Below are 19,612 nucleotides of genomic sequence, written 5' to 3'. Positions count from 1 at the left end.
CAGAAATGGGCTCCACCACAACATTGATATTCCTGACTCATGGTCAGGCAGATGTGTGCTTCTGGTTATTTTTCCAGGAACAGGAATGGGCTTTGCAGAGCTCTTCACATGTTGTGTCTGCTGTGTTCGCACGTTGTGTCTGCTGTGTGGGATCAGTATCCTAAATAATGAGATGATAGGATCAAATTCAGGGGGTGGTTGGTGATCGTGGAGCCAAACCGTGTGTGTGTGTTGCTAAGTGGCTTAGACTTTGTAGAACTCTCACAAGTTGTGGGCGTAGTAGAAAAAAAACGAAGCATAGTCGGACCTCGGTAGTAAAACTCGCTGTTAATAGGGGAATGTATTACTTTAGAGGAGAAATTTGGGTTTTGTGGCTGGCATTTTCATCTGGATCACAGCGACTGCAGTAAATAACAAGATCGAGCTGATCTCTTGGGTCGTTTGAAATATGCTGGATCCTTATGAAAAATGCAGGGTCTGGATTTTTAGGTCTTTGGGGAATTTCCCTCTGGGATTCAGGGAAATGGGATTTTTTAGGACTTCTACTTAAAATCCTAGCGGGGAAGCCTCGGAAACACTTCCTTTCAAAGGGCACAATCAATCTCGAACAAGTACAGTTGATTAAGTCGCTAGAGAGCACCCATTTGTAGCATGTCGGCGAGGTGGCTGATCACTGAGGTACATCCTATCCATGCACACAGACACACAAGCCTCACTTGACTAAGATTCCAAAGAATGCACTTCTAAACCTGAGATGTGGCCCGACAAGGGCTCTGTGTTGTTTTGCCATTATTGGCAACGTGTTCACCTCCTCAGACGCGCTCCAGCTAGTTGTTTGTTATGCCCCCAGCCAGCCCTTCAAGCAGCACAGGCAGCATCCAGAATGCAGTTTCTCTGCAAAGTTCCTGGTGGCATTTGAAGTCAGCATGTCCTAACAGCTTGAAGGCTTTCTTGCTAGTACTGGCTTATCACACTGTCCTATTTCTTGTTGTTACAAATTTGCCTGGAATGCTGTAAACCTAGAGTACTTTGATGCACCTGACAGAGCATGATGCAGTCAAATCCTACTGTTTTTGTGTCGGTGGGGGTTAAAATACAAGTTTTGCATTCTATTTGCAGTTTCTAACCGGAGTCATTGTTGCGCTGTCTGCCCTGCCTCTGAGTGGCCGAATCTAGTGGGGTGGGGAGGCGAGCTGTGGTGTTTGACAAAACTGGCTGGATGACTGCAGTATTATGTTGCCCCCACCCAAATGTTCCTTCCCCCACATAGAGATGGAATGAGAAGCTCGATTCTTTAACTTAGAATGAAGAAGAGCAGAGGTGAAATTGTTAGTCCCCGTCTCATGGCTGGTTTCCACCGCTAATGTACCTGCTGGGGACTATTTGCATGATAAATGTGTCCTGAAACTAGTGATCTTTTATAAAGGTGAATATCAGTGGAAATATTTAAATGGCTAAGAGCAGTTTGCTGGCAGGTTGCCTGGGTATCTGTGAGGAGGGGAGAATCAGACTCCGGAGATAGATGACGTTTGTAATAACTAGTGTTTTGAACGCACGGGGGTAAAGCACAGTCCTAGACTGGCGGCAAGTCCCAGGGAGTTTGGCAGGACACTTGCCTGTGCTCACTGCCCTCTGTTATGGTGACATGAGCCCAGCCTCCTCCGGCCCACAGGCACAACCTTTTTTCTTGGGTACAGCATTATTGCCGCTCCAGTGGAAGGACCTTGTCCTCGATGCTTCTGTACCAGCCGTGTTCAGGCAAACTGCCATTGTCACCACTGTGCTTCTACCTTGTTTTGGTTATGACAGACAGATGTAAATGGGTTCCTCTCATTTGGGCTCACTCACACAAAGGTTGTGCTCCTCTGCCTTTTACCTGCGCTCTTTTGCCTTTCTCTCGCAAGGATCCTTTTCCTATTGAAAACCTGACTTACATGCCATTGCTTAAAAACTTGGTTCCACCACTTGGGTGGGAGGTATGGTGTGTAGGGGACCTGCGTGGAAATGGGTATTTGGGGGTGGGCAGGGCATCCCCACTCAAAGGGCGAAGTGGCTATTCTGTCAGATAAAGCCTTGGCCTGTGTAGCTTTTTCAAGGCACACTGGTGTTGGGTCTGCTGGCATATGGATGTGTTCTCACTGTAGCTGTTTTGCTGTTACTGCAGAAGTCTGGACTCTCGGGAGCAAGCCTGGGGAAGCAGTCACTTGTCTTCCTTGCCTAAGAGCTGGGGCTGTTATATATGTGGACCTGCAAATCACCGCTTTATTGGGTTTTCACCTAACTGCTCTCATCTGCTGGCTCTTTTATTTCCCCCATGAAATCTTCAGTTAATTAAAGATCTTAAACTTTCAGAGCTGGAAGGAACCTAGTCCAGCACCCTCAGTGTACAAGTAGAAAAACAGTTGTGGCTGTGAGAAATTGTGGCTTTTCCAGGGGTTCCGAGCCAGGATACCAGTTTGATTTTTATTACATAGCTGACTGAGTAATACCGTTACCTCGACTTTGGGGATTTCAAAGCATTCTATGACTCGACTGTTTAAGGGAATTGTAAGGCCTCACTGCACCTCAATAGGTAATTTTAGGTACCATCCTGGTAGTTACAGACCAGCCGTGAGTAAAAGACTTGGTTGGTGATATTCTTCTGCGTTTGATTACACAAGTGATTGTGTGAATAGTCTCTCTAAGTTGTACACACTAGACTTTTTTTTTTAGTGTAAAGATGGAAGTGCTGCTTTTGGGCCTGCTAGGTATCCGAGATTAGCTAATATGGGCCAGTTTGGGTTTTAACAAGGAAATGATGGTTATCTTAATGAAAAATGTGATGACAAAAGTCCTTTTTTTGAGCATGTGTTCAAAAGCAAAAGAGAAACTGTCAAGCTAATAACTCAGCTTGTTGAACATGGCAATTTACTGATCCGAGAGGCTTTTAGAAAGTGATTGCTCTGAGTCAGACTTGTGTATTTTGGAGGTTGGCTTTGGATCCCCCAGGGCACTTGGTTTCCATTGCTACTGCTTTTTGCTCTTACGGTGAGAGCCCTATTTGCATAATGTTATAGCAACTTGTTGCAGCTTCAGCTGCTTGAAAAAGAAGGAAGATTTTGCCTCTGGGTTTCACGTGTTCTTTTGAGGATGAGATATTAATGTTGCATGTTCTCTTGAACATGCATTCTATCCCTGAGTGTTTCTGTATGACATGGTATAAGAAATACTTACCAGAGACCATCACTAACGATATGCTTTATTGTGTCAAAGTGTCCTTCAGAAGTGACAGGACCTGTGATGGTGTTGATTCTAACGCATGAATCTTTCCTTTATTTTAGCACTGTGTTTTATGTGCCAGTAATTTGCAGTTTATCCTTTGTTTCTAGCTAGGTAAGCTGGGAACTAGCATAGTACTTTGTCTATATGTTTATCTTCAAAATGTCCCAAATAGCCCTGGGAAAAAGGTCGTGCAGCACAATGGGGGCTTTCAACTTACGATTTTCTTTGTTTTAGGCTCCATAAAAATACAGACTCACCAGTTCCTGCTTTGATGTGACATGTGACTCCCCAGAATACATCTTGCTTCTGTAGACCAGCTCCAACAGGATTCCATGGTAGCTGGAATGTTAGGGCTCAGGTAAGTAACCTTCCTTTTTTTTTTTTTAGTATATGTCCTGGTTTGGCCATCTGTTTTTAAAAAACAAAAATGAAAACAAGGAAAAAAAAGATATACTACTCTTGGACAGTATAAAAGTACCCCAAAGACAAAAGACATAACTGTGCCAAACTGTGCCATATAATAAAAAAAAGTCACTTCCCTGAGCCCTGAAAGGTCAGTTTGGGTAGGGTTACTTGGTAGCCACAGCGTGATCTGGGGGCGGGCGTCAGATTAGAGCCGGAACTGGTGATCTGCAACTTCAGTTCACCTTGAGGCAGGTCAGCTGAGCCGAGAGCGCTTTGACTGAGCTTTTCACCTGCCGCCGCTGCTGTTGCCCAGTGGTCTTCAGCATGGTGCTTTGTTTGCTTTGGTCTTGGGCAAATGACTTCCTGGTCAACATGAGTGAGCAGCGGTAATGAATTTTCAGATCTGGAAACTGGTGTATGGTCCCCTGGAAGGAGAGCCTCCTGAAAGCTGTCACAGAACAGTGGAGCCCATGGCTAATGGCACGTACTTGCCACTCTCCTTCCGTGGGAACTAAAAAGAACACCCAGACACGTTTCTGGCTCTTGACACTCTAGAGCAGAATGAATGCTTTTTGAAAAGCTGGGGATCCAAGCTGTTGGAGGTCTGACACTCAGGTGCTCTGCCAGCCACACTTTTGGCTACTTTGGTGCCCTTGTGTGGACTTAAGTTTTGCAAAAATGAGTGGTTCCTTAATTTCTCAGTTGTCAGGCTCAATATCGCAAGCTTTTTAAAAATCCGTGGCCACTTCACATTTGATGTTTTGACACCTGGATTTCAAACATTCCATGTGGTAAGGCAAAACATTCTAATTGATTTTTTTCCCCCATTTCTTTTCTTAAGAAAAAAATGTGAGTTTACACATATGCTACCACTGTGATTCCAGCTGAGCCTCCGAAGTAGCACTTCGTTGTGTGTCTAGTGGTTTCTGGCATCTCAGTCTAAAGCTGTGTGGACATCTTAGATGATAGCCTGTTTAGAGACTATGTGAGGGGCAGTGTTTGGGCAGAGGAGAATAGAAGGTGTGGAAGGGAAGGGAAGAGCATCACACTGCTGCCAAGTCCCAAATTTGGTTTCGCTCCTGATCCTATGACTCAAATTGTCATTCCCCTTTGCTGTGGGGTGTGCCTTGGGCCCTGCTGACAGGACATTCTTTGTACTCCGTGTATTTATGCTGGTGGGAGTTGTGTGGCTGGCGCTTTGTGCATTGTCTCAGAAATTGTGTGGACTAAATGTAATATGGGCGGTAAATGGGTTTCTTCTGGATTTTATAAAACACGCGGCGATGACTACAGTTTCTTCTAAAAAGTATAAAAAGGAAGGGATCTTTTAAAAATATCTCTTGTTACTTATGAATGGGAAAGACAGCGCTTTGAGTGAGCATCAAGGAACTTTGAAGGGAATACTCAAAGGACAGAACCTGTCTTTAGTAGATGAGTGCTTGTATCTTACTGACTTTCTTCTTTTTAAAGAAGCTATAAAAAGAATACATACTTTTCTGGATACATTTTAAAGTATATCAAGTAAAAAATAAAAGCTTTCTATTTACTTTCTGTGCCCACTTCCCAGAGTAACCATGTTAATAGCTTAACATAGATCCTTTTGACTCTTCTCAGGCTATACAAATATGCACCTTTTGTGTTTTTAACAAAATGAGGTTAGTGTTATACATATTTAGCTCTCTGCCTCATTTTTGTTAAATAGCACTATAGTCTAGTACTAACGTTCTGTCATGCATTGTCCCCCTATTGGTTTTCCCAATGGTTCCCTCTTAAATATACTACTAGATTCAACTTACTCATGTGTCAGTCTTTTTGAAGAACAACTGCTTAGACAGGAAGTTGCTAGTCGGTACCACCACATTATCTTCCTAAAATGGCTATTCCAGTTCCCATGACAGTCTGAGAAAGTGCCACTTCCCCCTCCCCTCCCAGAATTGGCTAGCCATCGTTTACATTTTTGCTCTTTGGGTTATTAACTGAGGCTGAACCTCAGTAATCATTGGTCATTTGTATTTGGTCTTCGCGAATTGCCTGTTCGTGTTCTGCACTCATTCTTCCATTGAGATATTTTTTAAGTCAGTTTGTAGAAACGCTCAGTGTATTAAGGTTATTAATTCTCTTTCATCATGCAGATATTTTTCCTACTTTATCATATATCTTTTGATTCTGCTTGTCTTTTTTATATATTTCTGTTATGATTTCTCCTTTTACTTTTATACTTAGAAAATCCTTTCCTGCCAAAACCGGTTTGGCTCAGTGGTAGAGCGTCGGTCTGCGGACTGAAAGGTCCCAGGTTCGATTCCGGTCAGGGGCATGTACATTGGTTGCGGGCACATCCCCGCTAGGGGGTGTGCAAGAGGCAGCTGGTCGATGTTTCTCTCTCATCGACGTTTCTAGCTCTCTATCTCTCTCCCTTCCTCTTTGTAAAAAATAAATAAAATATGTTTAAAAAAAAATCCTTTCCTACTATTGAACACATCAATATTCATCTATATTATCTTTCTTCATTAAAAACTTGAGTCCTGGCGGTGTAACTCAGTTGATTGAGTATTGTTCCATGCACCAAAAGGTCGCCGGTTCGGTTCCCAGTCAGGGCACATGTCTGGGTTGCAGGTTTGGTTACCTTCCCTTCTCTCGAGCATCAATAAAAACATTTTCTTGATTTTTTAAAAAAAGCGTGATATGCCGTATTCATACATGCATATTTGATCTGTACAAAAGGATCTTCTAGGTAAGTTATCCTATGTTTTTTGTATGGTTTTTAAAAATAACAGTTTGTATTTAACTTTAGGATAGAATGAGGTATAGAGCCCACTTAGCCAGTTGTGTCATAGCTATTTGGTGAGCCAATAATATAGTCTTCACCTTTATCATGTGCTGACTTCAAATGAACAAAGCATCTCTTACTTTTTTTTCTGATTTTTTTCTTTGTGAGGCTTGGTGACAAGCCTGTCAGCGGATAATCATTTATTCATTCACCCAACAAATATTTGAGCCTCTGCTTTGAGCCAGGGGTGGTACTGGATCCTGCAAGTGCTGCCTTCTCCTTGACTGGCTGCAGCGCTCATTTTGGAAGATTCGAGAAAATAGTGGATCTTCACCAAAGTAGGTTTTAGATAATCTAGGAGGAAATTTGAAGGCTATGCTTGTGTGTGTGTTTGATTCTGACATATAAGTATCAGCTTTAGGGTAGACTGCAACATAAAGCATAGTTCGTTTTATAACTCATGTAATTGCAGGCTGATTTTTGTCTTGAATTATGATGAGGGCTTTTTGCTGTTGAAACACTTCTATATTCAGCCAGCTTGATTGTTATGATAGAATAAAAGTTACATACTGATAAAAATGGTAATTTTCTTCTATGATGATTTTGAAGCTTTCCTGTAAAGGCTGATAAATATAAAGACAGGCTTTTGGTGAATATAATTTCAGGAGAACAAGGGTAATTTTTTACAACTTGCATTATTTAAATCTAATAAATACCCACAAAACTGAAGTGGAATCCTGATTTGTATTGAAAATATTTTTTATTTAAAAAGGGTATAAATGATGAAGGAAAAGGCTTCTTATATAAGGCCAGGGTGTGTTTTTTTTAATGATTTTTGCAGGTTTTTTGAATAGTTGAGTATATAGTACAGAATGAAAAATGTAGTATTAAAGGTTATATGATAAAAGATCTCCTTGCCATCCTCTCCTGGATATCCATTTCTGTCCCTGGAGGCAGCCATCATTACCAGTTCTGTGTGTGTGTGTGTGCTTTAAATTGTGTTATAATACATAATATCAAATTTACCATTTTATACGTTTTAAGTGTACATTTAGTGACCTTAAGTACATTCTCATTGTTGTGCAGCCATCACCAATATGCATCTCCAGAACCCTTTTCATCTTGCAAAAGTGAAACTGTCCCCATTAAACCATTAGTCCCCATTCCTTCCTCCTCCCCCTGCTCCTGGCAGTCATCCTTATACTTTCTGTCTCTATGAAATTGGATACCTTATATTATATATATATTGTACTAGAGGTCTGGTGCATGAAATTCATGCATGGGTATGGTCCCTAGGCCTGGCCAGCAATCAGGACAGATTGGGGCCTTCCTCCTGCTGGCCGGGGCCTCCCTTCCCCAGCTGTCAGCTGGGACCTTCCTTCCTTCTGCATCGCCTCCTGGTGGTCAGCGTGTGTCATAGCGAGTGATAGAACTCCTGGTCAAACTCCTGCGGGGGCACTTTGCATGTTAGCCTTTTATAAGTATAGATATGTGTTTATGTATGTATTTTGTGTGTGTGTGTGTTTACACTATAAATACTGTGCACATTTGTGATTGCTCTTTTTTAGTTAATGTATTTCGGAGGTTGTTTGGTATCAGTTCCTATAAACCCATTTCATTCTCTTCTTTTTTTTTTTAATCCTCACCCAAGGATGTTTTTTCCATTGATTAAATTTTAGAGAGAATGAGAGGGAGGGAGGGGAAGAGAGAAAGAAACCAGAAGAGAGAGAAACATTGATGTGAGAGAGACACATTGATTGGTTGCCTCTCGTACTCGGCCTCTGAATTTTCTCCTAGATTATCTAAAACCTACTTTTGTGAAGATCCACTATTTTCTTGAATCTTCCAAAATGAGCACTGCAGAATGAGAACCTGCCACCTGTGACCCTTCAGTGTGTAGTCTGATGCTCCAACCACTGAGCACACTGGACAGGGCCCATATCATTCTTTTTAAAAGGGTTGGTTTAGTAGTCCATTATATGGATTCACTGTAATTTAACTAGTTTTCTATTGGTGGATATTTTTGTTTCCAGTGTTTTTAACTTCATTAATACTGTAGTTAATAGTCTTTTACATATAACATATTGCTTTTAGCAAGTATATATATAGGAGAAATTCCTAGAGATAGGACTTGTTGGATCAAAGGTATATGCATTTTAAACTTTGATAGATATTGCTAAATCAAGGGTAGCCTTTTACTTGCTTAGTTTTAAAGAAAAGACTACATATGAGTAGATAAGCATGCAAATTTATGATTGCAAGGCCATTTGTAGAGATTAGAGAGTTGTTCATTAGTCAGTTTATAACAGCACTGGAAAGTAAAAAGTCAGAAGCTTCCATTTCATCAGATATGAGCAGAACCTGTGAGGTAGGACCCTTTAGTTGGCAAGAGGAACTTCAACCAGTTCTCATTTGTGAATCTTGAGGAAAATGGAACACTTTAATTTTGGTACTGTTCTAAGTTGCAGTGGCTCCTCGGGACTCAAGGTTGAAAAGTCTTCGTGGCTGCTGGAACAGATTGCTGTTGCTTTGTTTCTCTTTCACTATTGTATTCTTTATGTTGCAATACTTTATTCATTTCCCTATACTAATTGAGCATATGTTATATGTCAGTTACTGTCCTAGATGCTAGGGATTGTCTCTAACCCTTAGTAATATTTTAAAAAAATAAGCATATTATTATTGATTTCAGAGAGGAAGGGAGAAGGGAAAAGAGATAGAAACATCAGTGATGAGAGAGAATCATTGATTGGCTGCCTCCTGCACGTCCCACACTGGGGATCGAGCCCACAACCCAGGCATGTGCCCTGACCAGGAATCGAGCTGTGACCTCTTAGTTCATAGGTCAACACTGAACCACTGAGCCACATGGTCAGGGCAACCCTTAGTAATCTTAATGGCCTAAAGGAAGATCCAGACAGATAAACAGGCCACTGCTCTAAAAGGGGCTAATGCTACAATGGAGAAGTACTGGCCCCTGAGGGAGCATATAAATTTAAGAGGGGTCCCATCTAGACCTGGGAGTGGGATGAGGCAAGTTACTTCTTTGAAAAGTGACCCCAAGACATTACCTTAGTTCCGGGCAAGTACAAATGGAGGAGAGACCAGCGTATATGGAGGCTTGGGCCAGAGAGAACTGTTTGGCTGGGTCTGAGGAGTTTGGAGTGTGGAGGTGAATGAGACAGGCAGAGCAAGTCAAGCTGTGGATTGGGAGTGGTTCTGTTTACAGTGTGCTGGTAGGAAATCAGACACAGCCTTACCAACTGTGCTGAATAGTTTCAGCTTTTCTTCCAAGCTGCATCATACTTGAAGATGTTCCCAAGCCTCAGAAGGTAATGTGAGGTGCTCTGGCCATCCATTATGTCCCCTTTCTACCCCTCACTGCTCTGGAGGCCATCTTCCCTGAGCTGACATCCCATACCCACCCATCAGGCCCTGAGGGTTGTCACTTCAGGTTCCTTCATGAAACTTCCCTTCTCTCCACTTCTCCTCCAGGAGACCCTGGAAGACTCTTGAAAAGGCTTTCCCTACTTCAACACACTTTATTTTCTGATCTTCAATACTAAGAGAGCAAGAGCTTGTATGGTGTGTGAGTCAACTATGATATCAAACTCACTGCTTAGTCCTTCTGTTGTTGTGGTTTTTTGTTTGTTTGTTTTGTTTTTTTAAAATATATTTTATTGATTTTTTACAGAGAGGAAGGGAGAGAGATAGAGAGCCAGAAACGTCGATGAGAGAGAAACATCGACCAGTTGCCTCCCGCACACCCCCTACTGGGGATGTGCCCGCAACCAAGGCACATGCCCTTGACCGGAATCGAACCTGGGACTCTTCAGTCTGCAGACCGATGCTCTACCACTGAGCCAAACTGGTTTCAGCTGTTGTTGTTTTTTGAATTTATTTATTTATTTATTTATTTATTTTACCCAAGACTTTCACCGTGAAGGAAGCAGTGTGTTAGCAAGCTTGCTTCTGGCTTGTCAAGGATCAAGTCCACCCTGACAAGCCCTTGTGGATGGCCCACTGTAATCTCTGCAAGCATGGACTAAGGCGATCAGAACCTTCCTCGTTTGCCTGTTCATGTGCCTGCCTTTGAAGTCCTGCTATCCTGCAGAACTTCAAAGTTGTAGCTACTCGGGTATTTTTCACTCTGACTTTGGAAATATTAGCAGTTTGTCCAATTTACATCAGCCTCCTTTTATGAAACTCAAACGTGACAGCTCCTGCAAAATCCCAGCCTGTGGTTGCACTTGCTGCCCTGCCTCCCAAGGTAGCCTGTTCCTCAAAGGTGATGGGAATAGTCTCCACGCTCCATTAAAGCTTTATGCTGTTACACATAACCAATATATAACATTGGAAAGTGTTTTTGCAAATTTATAGGGTGGTATTGGAGATGTAACATTTTGCAACTTACTCTGATTTTCACTAATACTTAGCTTTTGAGCCTGGTCCATGTTGCTCTATGTACACATTCATTTAGTACGTCTCCTGGTGCCATAGAAACATCTATCAGAAGCCCCACCAGAGCCCTGAATGGAATTGTAGATAAATGAGGATTGACATCTGGTTTATGTTTACATCCTTTGGTCCTATTAACCGAGAAGATATTTTTATTTCTGTGTTTGTTAAAGCTTTCCTCAAAAAAGGCATCCATTTTCTAGACTTATTAATAGGACAGTTTAAAGGTTTTATTTTTAGATTTGAAAGAAAGCAAAGTCGGCTTCTAAGATATGCACATTTCTCTTTGTTTTTATCTCTTTTGCAACATTTCACATTACTGCTAAAATATGAACTTGAGCATTTTTAAGCATGAACTGATTTTGTACGTGTGAGTATTTTTGAAAATATTTAAAGCATTTTGTTTTTTCTGAGGCTTCTAGTGGTTAAGTTTTTGTTTTGTTTTTAAATACGTTTTTAATGATTTTTAGAGAGAGAGGAAGGGAGAGAAAGAAACATAAATGTGAGAGTGAAACATCAATTGATTGTCCACGTGCCCTGACCAGGAATTGAACTGGCAACCTGTCGGTTCACGGACGATGCTCAACCAACTGAGTCACAACAGCCAGGTCAAATTTTGACATTACTTTGACAGGCTGTATTTTAAATTTCTTTATGCGTATTTACTAACTTATTTTTTAAATATAAATTTTCCTGTGTTTCTGGTTTTCGTGTTTTTTGTAAACAACAGAAGGTATTAGTCCATATTAAGTACTAATTTGCTCTAATATCTTCAGCTGTTTTGGGAATAACACTTGGCAAAAAAAATAGACATACGTCTGCAGTTGTGACAAGTTTGTCTTTTTGTTCCTTTTAACTCTAGAGTAAATAATTCTAGTGAATTTTTTTCTAGATTTGCAAGAACATGGGAATGATTAAAGTCCTCAATACCTAAGTGGTTAGGGAAGATTGGAAGTCTTTTTTCAGTGGTATCATCCAATTAAAAATATGTTAATGTAGCTTGTAAGCAACTGTATAAAATTTCTTAGTCACTCTTCCGGGTTGTTTAAGACAAAGCAAACAAGCAGAAATATGGTATTTATCTTTTAATTACACAAGTAAAACATTGCAAAAATATTAGATGTGTATGGAAATTATTCTGGAAATTCCATGCAGAGAAAACTGCTGTTACTATTTGGTATGTATTTTTCTAGACCGAGGGCTCTGAGAATTCAGGGGTTCTGTGACCTTGATTGGGAAAAACACTCCATCTTTATTTTTACCAACCTCTCAGTGAAAATTCAGATTTCCATCAGTAGGCAACAGACTATGGTAGTGTTAGGAGTACCTGTGACTTTGTCACCAATAAAGATCAAAGATTATAGTTGCAGATGTTTTGAAATATCATTTGTGCTCATCACTCCTTCAAACTTTGGGTAGTTGTTTGACCCACCACTAGATCTGGATATTTAATGGTTTACTAAAGAAGCCCATATTGCTCTAGCTCCAATTCTCAAAGTATGTTGTTAATAAATTTTTCTGCATTTTATTTTATGCATTTCAAATTATTCTTGCCCTAGCCAGTTTGGCTCAGTGGACAGAGCGTCGGCCTGCAGACTGAAGGATCCCGGATTCAGTTCCAGTTAAGGGTGCATGCCCAGGTTGTGGGCTCAATCCCCAGTGGGGGGGGGGTATGCAGGAGGCAGCCAATCAATGGTTTTCTCTCATCATGGATGTTTCTATATATCTTTCTCTCCCTCTCCTTTCCTTTCTGGAATCAATAAAAATATATTTTAAAAAATAATAATAGAAACATTCTTTTAAAGGGGGAGGCTTCAGCCCTAACCAGTTTGGCTCAATGGATAGAGCGGTGGCCTGCGGACTCAAGGTTCCCAGGTCAAGGGCATGTACCTTGGTTGTGGGCACATCCCCAGTAGGGGGTGTGCAAGGAGGCAGCTGATTGATGTTTCTATGTCTCTATCCTTGTCCCTTCCTCTCTAAAATCAATTAAAAAATACATTATTAAAAAAAAACCTATTGTGTACATTATACCATGCAACTACAAATAGAACAGCCAGCATTGAGTAGTCAGTAAGTGGGGGAAAGAGACCAAGGAAATCCCTAAAGCACAAGTGCAATTTAGGGAGATAAGATGACATTTAAAGCTTAATTCCAATTATCGTATCAAACATTTTTATGAGCACGTTTGTCTTTTTACAGGTACCATGTAAAATGTAATGCAACTAAAACTGCTTAAGAATTGTTAATATGCATACATATTATTTTAGATAAATGGGATCATATAGTATGTGCAGTTGTAACTTGCCTTCTTTCCTCAACGATACTTTGTAGATATCTGTCCATGCCAGTAAAAATAGGCTTGTATCATCACTTTTCCCTAAAAGGAAAATAACTTAATTGTATTTTCTAATTTAAAAAGTAATACCTGATGAAAAAAATTTTAGAAAATGTTGGAAGAGGAACATTAAGAATTGCTCATAAATCTGCTATCTACAGATAACATCTGGATAATGTCTTCACACAATCATTTTTAATGACCACTTGACATTTCATTGATAGTTATGCCTTGACTTAATTAGAGGCATTTCGATTGTGTCTGTGTTTTCATTGCTCTGAATGACAGGTACAGTTGTGTGCTGATGATTTCACTCTGTGCCTGTATCTCTAACCTCCCTCCCTCTTAAGCTCCACATTGGATGACCTCTTCAGTATTTCCACTTGAGTTGCTTATAGACATCTCAGACTTGATAAGTCCCAAACAGAATTCTTGCCGCCGCCCCCCACCCCCATTTAAATCTGCTTCATCTCTTGTCTTTTCTGTCTCAGTAAACAATATCCACCCAGTTACCAATAAAAAATTCTAGTAGTTGTCCTTGATTCTGCTCTTTCCTTCACCTTCCTCTAAATTCACCAGCAAGTCCTGTGGGGCTTTACACCCAAAAGGTACTTCGTGAACCATCTCTACTTCTAAGACCTCATCCAAGCCACAGGTTACCTCTCAGATGCAGCAGGACTCTGGGTGATACATTGAACAGCTTCTTCACCTACACACGTTTCATAAGCCTATTTGTTAAGATGACAATTCTAGATGATGGGATTGTTCCACGTTTAGTAACTTTTTCATTTGGCCAATACAGTTCAGTTTGAGTGCTGAGTTCCTTGCTGCTCCATGCCAAAGGGTCTGCAGCTTATCAGGCTGTCATCCAGCCATTCATTCCACGACAGTCGGGTGTCTGTGGTACCCCAGGCAGAGATTAGTGGTACCTTTCGTCATGGAGCCTAAGTTTGGCAGGAGGGACAGACTTTAAATATTTCCCAAGTAATTATGTCATTACAGTGAGTTAAGTGCTCTGAAGGAAAAAAATACGCAGGGCTCACTGTGATCATGTGTAATGGGGGAACAGCCCAGCCTTGGGAGGGATAAGGAGGTAATGCTAAAGCTGGAAATCAAGGGGGGACAGAGGTGTTAGGCAAGGTGCGGAGTGGATGAGGGCTTTTTCCCAAAGGATAAATGCATGTGAGAGGCACCTCTCCCCTCAGGCCTGACAGGAGCTTAGTAGTCATCTGAGGCTCTTAAGCCCTGTGTAGGAGCAGAGCAGGATTTTGCGGGGGGGGGGGGGGGGGGGGGGGCGGTTGTCTAGATGGGGGCAGAAAGGTTGACAGGCTTGGTGCAGGATTTTTTATGTTAATGTCAGAAAAGTAGGAAACTATTGAGGGTTAGGTTTGGATTTTGAGTTTTTATCAAAATATTACAGCCACTCAACAACAACATAACCTCTCTCAAAAGAGGTTATGGTGAAAATAACAGATTACTTCTTCCCATTCCTGTTCCATGACCCAGAGATGATGGCTTTTAGCTGTTTTCTATCAGTTTCTTTGATGGTTACCTTTAAAACTAAATGATGCCCTAGCCCAGTGGTCGGCAAACTCATTAGTCAACAGAGCGGCGAGCTGCAGTTTGCCGACCACTCCCCTAGCTGGTTTGGTATGGTGGATAGAGTGTCAGCCTGTAGAGTCTACTGAAGGGTCCCAGGTTTGATTCCGGTCAAGGGCACATGCCTGAGTTTGGGCTTGATCCCCAGTGGGGGGTATTGCAGGAGGCAGTCGATCAATGATTCTCTCTCATCATTGTTTATATCTCTCCCTCTTCCTCTATGAAATCAATAAAAATATTGATTTAAAATATTGATTTAAAAATAAAAATAAAAAAAACTAAATTATATGCTTATACATTTTTCTTCACTTGCCAACTTTAGTGGATTATGTTAGCTCCTTAAAATGAAAGAGGAGCCGAAACCGGTTTGGATCAGTGGTAGAGTGTCGGTCTGTGGACTGAAGGGTCCCAGGTTCGATTCCAGTCAAGGGCATGTACATTGGTTGCGGGCACATCCCCGGTGGGGGGTGTGCAAGAGGCAGCTGGTCGATGTTTCTCTCTCATTGACGTTTCTAGCTCTCTATCTCTCTCCCTTCCTCTCTGTAAGAAATCAATAAAAATAAATAAATAAATAAATAAATAAAATGAAAGAGGATGACCTCCCTGGCCAGTTTTGTTCAGTGGTTAAAGTGCCAGCCCACAGACTGAAGGGTCACAGACCCGATTTGGTCAAGGGCACATTCCTTGGTTGCAGGCTAAATCCCTAATCCCAGTCGGAGTGAATTTGAGAAGTCAATTGATGCGTTCGCTGACATCGATGTTTCTCTCTGTCTCTCTTCTCCCACTTTCACTAAAAATCGATGGGGGGAGATATCCTCTGGTGAAGATTAATGAAAAAGAATGACTTAGCTTACATCACCTCCCATGTTGAGATTCATAATCACATTTTCTCTATACCTTTAAACAGTGGTTTCTGTTCTATCTATTTTAGTCCATATAGCACTTCTCTCTGTATAAGAAGAGGATATTAATGAGCCAATTTTTCTTCCACGTGCCCCCCTACTTCTACCACCTAAAAGCTATACTTGATCACTTCCATTCTTTTTTTTTTAATATATTTTATTGATTTTTTTACAGAGAGAAAGGGAGAGAGATAGAGAGCTAGAAACATCGATCAGCTGCCTCCTGCACAACCCCCACTGGAAATGTGCCCACAACCAAGGTACATGCCCTTGACCCGAATCGAACCTGGGACCCTTCAGTTCGCAGGCCGACGCTCTATCCACTGAGCCAAACCGGTTTCAGCGATCACTTCCATTCTTACAATTGTTAAGTTTATGCCCTGCTCTGCATCCACATCCAGTGGTCATAGGTTAAAGTTGAAAGAAGTCAACAACATTGACATTTTTGCACATATGTAACTACTGTTCATCACAAGGCTTAGTAATGAAAGTGAGGATTACATTTCTTTGTAGGTCTAGAATCACAATCCCCCTTTCTTAGACTCTACCACCTGCTTAAATATCTTGTTTTATATTTGAACCTTGGCTTTCTTGTACAGTTCTTTGTTTTCCCCACTGCTTCTGATTGCTTTTCACTTTTGTTTAATACTATTTCCTGATCTCATAAAAATCCTCTCAGCCATGCTATTTCTTTCCTACAGTTCTGCGTTTCTCACCCTTAAAGGCCTTCCTCTCAGAGCTCTCTATTGGCCTGCAGTCTGAACAAGTACTTGCTCTCTAAGGTTGTACACACTGCCACCTGGATCTTCCCTTCTCTGAGCTCTGCGGTTTGAGATACGGTTTCACCAAACCCGTATCTTTTACTTGGTTTACTCCTTGTTTTCTGGAATACATCTTTAAATAACTTGCTAAGAGAGAGGGCATGGGTAGTAAACTGGAATGGAAACTGTTGCTTACCCATATTCAGTTTCTATAAAACTCTGGCATTACTCACCTTTCTACATTATTCCCAACTCTAACAAGGGTCCTGAAGTCATTCCACACCTTGCGTTCCCTTGGCAAGAAACTGTTATTGATTGAGGCTGGACCTGAGCTCTCAGTCCACTCATGCCGAAGGGAGGGGCTTCAGTGGCATGTCAGAGGAGACCTCTTTCCCTCACTGTATGTAAACAAGGAAGGTGCTGCTGGCAGCTCTGTAACCTCAGTCTGAGGGACCAAGCCTGAGGACAGCACTTCCTCGCCAAGGATGAAGGAGTAGAGACAGGAGGAACCCCAGCTCTGGGCTTCCAGTTAAATGAGAGAATACACTTTTGAATTTTGTAAGCTATTTTGAATTGGCTTTTCTCTTACTTGTGGCCAAAAGCACTATAACAGACATGTCTTCTTGGAAAAAAAATTTAATAATGAAGAATGCCTCAAAAATGCATTGACCGAATTTTTTGCATCAAAATCACAAGAATTTTACAACAGAGGGATTAAAATGCTTCCTGAGCGTTGGGCACAAGTAGTAGAAAACAACGGCAACTATATTGTTGATTAAATTTTGTTGTATTGTTTAAATAAATTCGATTTAAAAAAGTATTAGAAAACGACATTAATTATTACTAGACCTAATATTAAGATAAGCCAGTGGTCGGCAAACTCATTAGTCAATAGTTTAGTCATTAGTCATTAGTCAAACTCATGAGCCGCAGTTTGCCGACCACTGAGCTAAGCGAAATAAGCCAGTCAGAAAAAGACAAGTATCACATGATCTCATTCATATGTGGAATCTAATGAACAAAATAAACTGTTGAAGAAAATAGATCCAGAGACATCGAAGCGTGGAACAGACTGTCGAATCTCAGAAGGAATATTGGGATGGGTAGGCGAGAGGGAAGAAATCAACCAAAAAACTTGGACACAGACAATAGGTTTGGTAAAAGCCTGGGGTGGGGGGTGGAGGGAGGGGATGGGCTAGAAGAGGTCAATGGGGGAAAAGGGGGACATATGTAATAACTTTCAACAATAAAGATTTTTTCAAATAAAAATAAAGACAATATTAGAGAAGAAAAGAAAAAGTTATTTTTCCTCCTAACTTTGAAGGCATTGCTACCATTGTCTTCTAGCATGCAGACTCACTAATGAAACAAACTAGCTTGTGGTTCTTTTGTAGGTGGTTTTCTTTACTCTGTTCTTCCCTGGAGAATACTTTTGTCTCTTGTCAAGTCTTTTTAAAAATATGTTCCTTTTTTTTTAAAAATATATTTTATTGATTTTTTTTACAGAGAGGAAGAGAGAGGGATAGAGAGTTAGAAACATCGATGAGAGAGAATCATCGATCAGTTGCCTCTTGCACACCCCCTACTGGGGATGTACCCGAAACCAAGCTTTGTGCCCTTGATCGGAATCGAACCCGGGACCCTTCAGTCCGCAGGCCGACGCTCTATCCACTGAGCCAAATTGGTTTCGGCTAGCTTCCATTCTTTTACTTTCTTTCTTATGAAGACTACTGTTCACTTAATTTTGATCCTCCCTCATGTTTTTCATTTATTAATTTTTGCTCTGAATTTTGTAATATCTCCTAGACTTTATTTTCTATCTTTTCTGCTAAATTCTTTATTTCAGCCCAATCTTTTTTTTCTAACTTATTGTGAAGCCTGTGTGTCCACTGCATAGAATCAGTTGTTGGCATTTTGACATATTTGCTTGGTTTGCATTGCTATGTGCATTTTTATATCCTTTTGCTGACCATTTGAAAGGAACTTGCTACCTCCAGTCTACCTGTGACATTGACTTTATGAAGCCACCAGCCCAGTTGTCTTACGGAAGGCCCACATTTTAGATGTGTTTCTTTTCCTGTTTATCCCTTACATTAATTGCAAATGAGAGGTTATATCTGCGGGTTTGTTTAGGTAAACATTTGGGGTAAGAATATTTTGTATTAGCATCAGACTGATTGGTTCTCCTGTGGTTCTTGATGCTACATTTTACCACTTGGTTGACAAAAGAGGTTACTGCCAAGTCTCTCCATTGCGAATATACAGTTTTCCTATTGTAATTGATAAGTAATCTGTGGTGTGATGCTTTGGCACTATATGAAGATCCTGTTGCCCAACAGCCATTCACCTAATGATTTTAGCATTCATTGATGATCCTTGCCTGCAGCTATTATTACATTGGTGTTACAAAATGATGGGTTTCTGTAATCTCTTGTACTTTTAAACAATTTTTTTTATTTTTTATTTTTTAAATATATTTTATTGATTTTTTTACAGAGAGGAAGGGAGAGAGACAAAGAGCCAGAAACGTCGATGAGAGAGAAACATTGACCAGCCGCCTCCTGCATATCCCCTTCCGGGGATGTGCCCGCAGCCAACGTACATGCCCTTGACCGGAATCGAACCCGGGACCTTTCAGTCCGCAGACCGACGCTCTACCACTGAGCCAAACCGGTTTCGGCTGTAATCTCTTGTACTTTTAATATTGGCATTCAGTAAAGAACTTTCCTTCATCAGGTAAGGAGGAACTATATTTCCTTCTAAAAAGGCAGTATAAATGCTAAATCTTTGCCTTTACTTGCTAAATTAATTACCTAATTCTAGAGTAAGGAGTTGGTATAATGAGCACCTCAGATGGTGGCAAAATATTTGCTGTTGGTCCTAGCCAGTTTGGGTCAGGGGATAGAGCATTGATTGGCCCACAGACTGAAGAGTCCTGGGTTCGATTCCAGTCAAGGGGAATCCTTTCTTGCCTCTTCCTAGTTTCTGATGGTTTGCTAACAATCTTGGTATTTCTTTTTTTTTTTTTTTTTTAAATATATTTTATTGATTTTTCACAGAGAAGAAGAGAGAGGGATAGAGAGTTAGAAACATCGATGAGAGAGAATCATCAATCAGCTGCCTC

At 40.9% G+C, this 19,612-nt stretch overlaps 1 protein-coding gene across 3 annotated transcripts in view; it reads left to right on the top strand.

Annotated features, from left to right (window-relative positions):
• The window catches only part of MECP2 (methyl-CpG binding protein 2), a 67,258-nt gene that overhangs the window by 1,396 nt on the left and 46,250 nt on the right, over window positions 1-19,612 (top strand). The window contains exon 2 of one of the 3 annotated variants that reach the window (XM_036415678.2): window positions 3,496-3,619. The exons of the other annotated variants lie outside the window; for them this stretch is intronic. Within the exon in view, the coding sequence (XP_036271571.1) occupies window positions 3,594-3,619 (26 nt within the window). The 5' untranslated portion in view covers window positions 3,496-3,593. The remainder of the gene's footprint in view (window positions 1-3,495; window positions 3,620-19,612) is intronic. 3 annotated transcript variants of the gene reach the window in all.

This window comes from Pipistrellus kuhlii, unplaced genomic scaffold (genome assembly GCF_014108245.1).
Source record: "Pipistrellus kuhlii isolate mPipKuh1 unplaced genomic scaffold, mPipKuh1.p scaffold_m20_p_51, whole genome shotgun sequence".
NCBI classification, from domain to species: Eukaryota; Metazoa; Chordata; class Mammalia; order Chiroptera; family Vespertilionidae; genus Pipistrellus; species Pipistrellus kuhlii.
Note: the sequence above shows the minus strand (reverse complement) of the source record. Positions and strands in the feature narration are given on the sequence as shown.